Source organism: Garra rufa, chromosome 12 (assembly GCF_049309525.1).
Source record: "Garra rufa chromosome 12, GarRuf1.0, whole genome shotgun sequence".
Classification (NCBI taxonomy): Eukaryota; Metazoa; Chordata; class Actinopteri; order Cypriniformes; family Cyprinidae; genus Garra; species Garra rufa.
In genome coordinates, this window is record NC_133372.1 from 10,634,975 (window position 1) to 10,642,791 (window position 7,817).

At 35.7% G+C, this 7,817-nt stretch overlaps 1 protein-coding gene across 1 annotated transcript in view; it reads left to right on the top strand.

Annotated features, from left to right (window-relative positions):
- The window catches only part of atp7b (ATPase copper transporting beta), a 30,175-nt gene extending 22,395 nt beyond the window's left edge, over positions 1 to 7,780 (top strand). The window contains exons 14-21 of the mRNA XM_073851189.1: positions 1,625 to 1,807; positions 1,995 to 2,214; positions 2,954 to 3,091; positions 3,272 to 3,414; positions 5,178 to 5,381; positions 5,470 to 5,587; positions 5,687 to 5,789; positions 7,173 to 7,780. Of these exons, the coding sequence (XP_073707290.1) occupies positions 1,625 to 1,807; positions 1,995 to 2,214; positions 2,954 to 3,091; positions 3,272 to 3,414; positions 5,178 to 5,381; positions 5,470 to 5,587; positions 5,687 to 5,789; positions 7,173 to 7,413 (1,350 nt within the window). The 3' untranslated portion in view covers positions 7,414 to 7,780. The remainder of the gene's footprint in view (positions 1 to 1,624; positions 1,808 to 1,994; positions 2,215 to 2,953; positions 3,092 to 3,271; positions 3,415 to 5,177; positions 5,382 to 5,469; positions 5,588 to 5,686; positions 5,790 to 7,172) is intronic.
- Positions 7,781 to 7,817: the final 37 nt, after the last annotated feature.

Genomic DNA, 7,817 nt, shown 5'->3' on the forward strand with positions numbered 1-7,817 from the left:
TTTGTTTATATAAATGCAACATTGGTAAGCATGAGACGTTTTTTTTTCTTTCAGAAACTTTATTTACTAATTATTTTTTTTACAAACACTAACATTAAAAATCCTACTGACCACAAAATTTTAAATGGTAGTGTCCCATTTAGAATCGAAATACAATTTTTTCTAGTTTTTTAAATATTTAAATATTTATTATAAATTTTCAGTTTTAGTGTTTAGTTCTGTTTTAGTTTTAGTAATTTTGCTGAGTGTTCATGTAATATTTATTAGTTTCATTTTCTTAAATTTAAGTTAACTAACTAATAACCCTGATGTATAAAAATCCAGCATAGCATCAAAAAATAGATATAATATTTATAATGTAATTTGTTATAATTAATATACAGTCAAAGTCAAAAGTTTACATACACCTTGCAAATTCAGCAAAATGTTAATTATTTTACCAAAATTAAGGGAGATCATACAAAATGCATGTTGTTTTTTATTTAGTACCGACCTGAATAAGATATTTCACATAAAAGATGTTTACATATATGTAACCCCTCACACCCGGGTCCTACCGCACCTGGCCTCCTTTACATATAGCCCACAAGTGAAAATAATAGTTGAATTTATAAAAAATAAACTTGATTTTTAATACTGTGTTACCTGAATAATCCACAGGTGTGTTTTTTTGTTTAGTGGTAGTTGTTCATGATTCCCTTGTTTGTCCTAAACAGTTAAACTGCCCACTGTTCTTCAGAAAATTCTTTCAGGCCCCACTAATTCTTTGGTTTTTCAGCATTTTTGTGTATTTTAACCCTTTTCAACAATGACTGCATGATTTTGAGATCCATCGTTTCACAATGAGGACAACTGAGGGACTCATATGCAACTATTACAGAAGGTTTAAATGCTCACTGATTCTTCAGAAGGAAACACGGTGCATTAAGAGCCGGGGGTGTAAACTTTTGAACAGAATGAAAATGTGTACTTTTTTCTTATTTTGCCTAAATATAATTTTTTTTTTCAGGTATTACTGCCCTTCAGAAGATACTTACATGTTTCCCAGAAGACAAAATAAGTAAAATTTACCCTGATCTTCAAATTCAAAAAGTTTACACCCCTGGCTCTTAATGCATCGTGTTTCCTTCTGAAGCATCAGTGAGAGTTTGAACCTTCTTTAATAGTGGCATATGAGTCCCTCAGTTGTCCTCAGTGTGAAAAGATGGATCTCAAAATCATAGTCATTGTTGGAAAGGGTACAAATATACAAAAATGCAAAAAAAGCAAAAAAAAAAAAAAAAACAGCTTTGGATCATTCAGGTAACAACACAGTATTAAGAATTAATGAATTCAACTAATAATTTACATATATTATGTGTAAATGTCTTTAAAATGTTGTTAAAATAATAAACATTTAGCAGATTCTGCAAGGTGTATGCAAACTTTTGACTTCAACTGTATATACAGGCCTACCTATTACTTTACAAAATTCTGTTCTTTTTTACGTCCAAAATTGTCAAGTATATTCATGTAGAGTGATAGGATGCAGTTATAAATATTGCTCAGACAAAATGTTTAGATTCTTTAAGGATTCACTGAATAGTCTGTTAGAATTCGACTCCCTTCCCTGTTGTTCCTGCAGGTTAGGGCTGTTATGTTCGATAAGACTGGGACCATCACTAATGGTGTGCCGCAGGTGACGCGAGTACTGGTCCTGTGGGACCGGGCAAAGCTTCCTCTCCGGAAGGTTCTGGCTGTGGTGGGCACCGCAGAGGCCAGCAGTGAACACCCACTGGGCATGGCTGTCGCCAAGCACTGCAAACAGGTTTGGGAAAAGCAGCAGTACAATTTCATATGATGCAGCCTCTGGGCTTTATGTTCAGGAAATTCAGGAGAGCCTGTTTTCCATCCACTTCCAGTTAAACTATCTGTTTATATAAATAAAACTGCTCTTTGGTGTTAAAGGAGGTTTCTAAATCGGTTTGTCTGCTTCTAAATCTGTTTCTCTGTAGGAGTTGGGAACAGAAACTCTGGGCTACTGCCATGACTTCCAGGCTGTTCCTGGCTGTGGAATCAGCTGTAAAGTCTCCAACATTGAGGATCTGCTGCAGAACAGCCCGAAGACACAAGAAACAAACACATCCGATGCAAAGCAGACACCACTTCTTATTACCCTCCAAGGAGTCACCACAGATGAGAGCAGTCTGGTGGCAGACACGGATTCGGGGTCAGGTAAGGTAAACGTGTGTTTTTGCTGCCTCCTAGTGTGAGTTTTGTGCATTACTCTTTTCTAACCTTTGGTAACATTTCTTCTTTTTTTTTTTATCACATTTTATAATCAATTAATAATTCTGTTAATATTTGCATTGTATGCTACCAAGACTGCATTTAACTGATGCAAATACAGTAAAAAGTGATAGTGTGAAATATTATTAGAATTTACAAGAACTTTACTATTTTAATTTGTGATTTATTACTGTGATGATAAAGTCTTCAGTGTCACGTGATCCTTCAGAAATCATTTTAATATGCTAATTAGATGAAAGATCAAGAAACATTCCACAAACATTAATTTTCAATTTGATAAAAACCACTATTATTAATTGAATACTAGATTAGAGATGATTCTGAAAATGTAGTTTTGCATCTCAGGAATAAATGACATTTTAAAACATATAAAAATAGAAAATATTCCATTTCAATTGTAATCATATTTCACATATATCAATTCGTACTGTATTTATGTTAAAATAAATTTAGCTTTGGTCAGACTTTTTTTTCCCAAAAACCTTTAAAAAAAATCTTAATTATTCAAAACCTGAAAAGCAAAAGAAAATGTTGTTTTCCATGATGTGTCCCCTTCACTTTTTTATTTCCATGTGGTTGTGGCTCAAATTTTCTTGAATGAGTTAAACTCCTAATGTATGAAGACAGATATACAGTACAGATATATGTATATGTGTTTTTCCAGATAGCCCTTCATACTCTGTTTTGATTGGGAACAGACAGTGGATGACGAGGAATGGTTTGGAGGTCACAGCTGATGTAGATGATGCCATGAGCAGCCATGAGACTAAAGGACAGACAGCCATACTTGTGGCCATCGATGGTATGTTATGTGATACTATTATATCAAAAAAACTTTTTTTAGTTCCACATATAATCTTAGAAAATTTCAGATTGTAGTTTGTTATAATTAGCCCATCTTCGAATTATCTCTAGGTTTTTATTTCAAAAGATCAAGATCACCCCCTCCCCATTTCTCTGGCTTCCTGTCTCTGTTTCTCAGGTGTGCTGTGTGCTATGTTAGCTGTGGCAGACACAGTGAAGGAAGAGTCAGCTCTTGCTGTTCATACCCTGAGCAGTATGGGAATTGAGGTCTTTATGATCACTGGAGACAACAGACGCACAGCCCGGGCCATCGCCACACAGGTGCATATAGAGTTGAGGTCAAAAGTTTACATACACCTTGCAAAATCTGGAAAATGTTAATTATGTTATCAAAATAAGAGGATCATACAAAATGCATGTTATTTTTTATTTAGTACTCACCTGAATAAAATATTTGACATAAAAGACGATTACATATAGTCCACAAGAGAAAATAGTTGAATTTAGAACCATTAGATCCATTTTTTTCACATTGAGGACAACTGAGGGACTTATATGCAACTATTAAAGAAGGTTCAAATGCTCACTGACGCTCCAGAAGAAAACACAATGCATTAAGAGCTGGGGGGTGAAAACTTTTTGAATTTTAGGATCAGGGTAAATGTAACTTATTTTGTCTTCTGGGAAACATGTAAGTAACTTCTGTAGCTTCTAAAGGGCAGTACTAAATGAAAAAAATATGATATTTATGCAAAAAAAGAAAAATGTACACATATTCATTCTGTTCAAAGGTTTACACCCCTGGCTCTTAATGCATTGTTTGAAACTCTTGTAATAGTTGCATATGAGTGCCTCAGTTGTCCTCAGTGTGAAAAGATGAATCTCAAAATGATAGTCATTTTTGGAAAGGGTTCAAATACACAACAATGCCAAAGAATTTGTGGGACAAATAAAATCCAGTCATTCTAGTAGGAATCTGCGCATTGTGAGTTTCACATTAAGGTGAAAACAGATTTCGCTCAAGAATTCATGAAACTGACCAACAGAAAGCTGCTTAATTGAAACTGACTTTTCTATGAGCAGTGATTCATACATCTCTACGATTAAATTTCACTTATGTGACTTCATTTACTGTTGTTTGACAAATTATTAAAGAAAACATCCTGTAATTTCAGTATTCCAGGAATTTCACATGACAGCAAAAATTCTCGCAGGGAGATTTCACAAAATGTGGTCACGTTGATTCACCATGTTGACCAGTGAAAATCTACTTGGTTTGTGAGCTGGGTCATTTTGTGTCAACTCAACCAGAGGTCCCCAGCTCAAAATTTTGATTTTGCTAATATTTATTTCTAAAAAAGAATAGTGATGAAAGCCAAAATATTAAATGTCATGGATGAATATTTACTGAGGAACCCACTATTTTGTGGAGGGGGGGGTCAAAATGCCAATTTTTACCTGAGATTCAAATATTACAAGCGGGTAAAATTAATAATAATTTCAGAAAGATGGCAGCATCATAATATCCATAACATTCCAATATCTCTGGAACCGAATCATATAGAGCCCTAAAAATGAAGATGCCAAAAGGAAAGTTTGTCAAGGCCGAATATCTAAAAGGGCATTAAGATATCTTTAATACTTTAATACTAAAAGTGCTGTTTCCCCATTTTTGGATGGTCACTATTGGCACATAATGCAACAAAGATAATATCAACATATTTTACTAACAGACCTACCAATCTCTGTGTAAAAATAACAAACATGATGCTGCCAGCTTTCTGAAGTAATTTTTACCATTTTGCCATTTATTCATCAATTACATTTATTAGTTTGGCTTTAATTACCATATAGGTCTAACTTTCTTCAGAAAAAATATTAGCAAAATCAAAAATTCAAGCCAGGGAAGTTTTTGAAATTTGGTTGATTTGACACAGAAAGACCCAACTTTGCCTCATAAATTGCTACACTGTTAGCAATGCCTCTTTTTGGCTGAGAAACTTCACCAAAATGTCACTAATGGAAAGGCCACACTTCTGACATCCAATTTGCATGTGTGCTATACACTGTGTTTTGTTACACAGGTCGGCATCAAAAAGGTGTTTGCAGAAGTCTTGCCTTCCCATAAAGTGGCGAGAATCCAGGAATTGCAGGAACAAGGTCTGAAAGTTGCAATGGTGGGTGATGGGGTCAATGATTCGCCCGCTCTTGCCCATGCCGATCTGGGCATTGCTATAGGAACAGGCACAGATGTTGCCATTGAAGCAGCAGATATTGTCCTTATACGGGTGAGTCAGTTTATTTCTCAGAATTCTATGAAATATCAACAATTAAACAGTTCAGGCCTTCATTATATGTTTTTTTTTTTGGATGTAGAATAATTTGCTGGATGTAGTGGCAAGTATTGAGCTATCGAAAAAGACGGTGCAGAGAATCCGGATAAACTTTGTCTTTGCTCTCATTTACAACTTGCTTGGCATCCCTATTGCTGCAGGTAAATAGAACCAAACACAGTGTTACCAGTGTTTTCTGACATCTAGTACTGTGTGCATTCTGTAAGAGATGGATGTGTTTATGCTGGTTGGGTTTTTAGGTGTGTTTATGCCGGTTGGGTTGGTTGTGGAGCCGTGGATGGGTTCTGCTGCGATGGCAGCTTCATCTGTCTCAGTTGTGCTCTCCTCTCTACTGCTGCGACTGTAAGTGCACACTACACTACACCGTGATGAAGTCTTCACATTCTACCCACACACACTTTATAGCCCTGTTCCAAAACCAAGAGTACTGCCCATTTAGACATTTTAGGTATCATAGGAGTCCCGAAACAATGGATGCTTTAAACAGCAGGCATGCAGGAAATAATACTGCCATATCCACCCTTTTCTTCGATGCAGAAATGCCCTACGGGAAATAACGAGAAGAATAACGTGCAGTAAACAGTGAAGCCGTTTGCACTACAAACCAGTGTGTTCATAATTAAGACAATACAAACACCAATTTGCAATATCAAGCTGCAAAACCATCTGTTTTGTACAGCTGTTTGACGCGGATGAGACCGGAAGCCAGACCCATTAAATTTACAAATGGCCGCGCCCACTCTTACATGAAGAAAAAAGTGGATAAGCTGCACTGAATATGTTTTGTTAGATAACCTAAAAAATGCATAATATGACTCTGATATGATTTTTTGGAGGGTTTGGACTTACGTCACAATTTGGTAAATAACAGCATGAATTGCATGGTTAATGTACTACTGAATATGTTGTTCTGCTAATTTATGCTGTCTAAACTATGGGTAAAAAGTGTGGAAGCTGCTAAATCATATAGAGAAGGACTTCAAACAGGAAAGGGCACACTATTTAGACAAACTAAAGTGAATAGGTGGTAAAGATTTGAGCAGTATTAATTAAGATATTAGCCTAATATTTTACCTACCTGACTAGGAATGATAAGAACAAATACAAATGTTGTCAAGATTCTTACTTTGGAAATCCTGGTTCAGTTTGGCCAACCACAACGCCTTTTGTTCCTCAGACAGTTTTTGCACTCCTCTCCTTGATTTGTTATAACTTTTGGTAGTCTATAGTACTCTAAATGTTTTTCCTTGTCTGACCAATTAGTACAGCCCAAAACATGACAATAATTGGCCATTTTCAGCAGCAATAATCAGCTAAATTTGCGAGTTTCGTTCAGTTTAGTGGAATAGTTTACATTCATTGCTGCCAAAATGGCCAATTGATGACACATCGTGAAAACCCTCTATAGTAGTATAGTCTTAAACACACTGGGTTGTAGTGGAAACAGTTTTACAATTTAATTTACTTCATTATTCTTCTAGATATTTAATTATAGTAGTTAATAAAAAAAGAAGTTTCACACATTTACATGAAATAGCTTACTTCTGAATTGAAAAATAAACTGGATTGGAAACAACCGCAATTCATGTGATAAATACTAATTCAAATACTGTAACTCATGTCACAAGAAGGCAGGTATAGTTGTTCCAACTGAGCTCTTCATCTTTTTTATTAGCCTTCCCATGATGCTTAGATATTTTGTAAATATTTTTCTCCCTCTCTTAGCTACAAGAAGACGTCAGTAGAAGTGTACGAGTCCAGAGCTCAGAATCACAGGCTCAGTCTGAGTCCGTCTCAGGTCAGCACCCATGTAGGAATGGAAATCCATCGCTGCAGCCCTCGTGCATTCCGCCGGAGCTTAGACAGACGGAGCCGTTCAGTCTCAAGCTCCTCCTCCCTGAAATCAAACTCTTTCCACCCCTCCACATCACAACCGTACAGCACCGCAGGAAGGAACATTGTGTAAAGCAACTACTAGCCATGAGCCATTGACAACAGCTGACTGGAAATATGTTATCATGGAACAACAATAAAATTTTATAAATGTACAATTTACAATAGATTAGATTTTAGCTACGGCTGTTTTAATATAAAACTATGGCATCAAGGGTGAAAGCTTTCCTGTTGCATATTCAAGTAAGGGGTTGAAGTTGGTCATGTTGATTTACTGTGATTTTTCCTTCCATTAAGTTTACTCTTCAAAAGTTGTCTGTTGTATTTTAATCAAAGTTTAGCAACATTCTTTCTTTATTGCACTACAGGATGGGAATGTAAATGAAGGTCATGAATGTAAAACCTGTTTAATTATGTACTAAAAGGGTCATTAAAATGTACTTATTGCTTGTTTTCTTTAAGAGAAACTTAACCTTT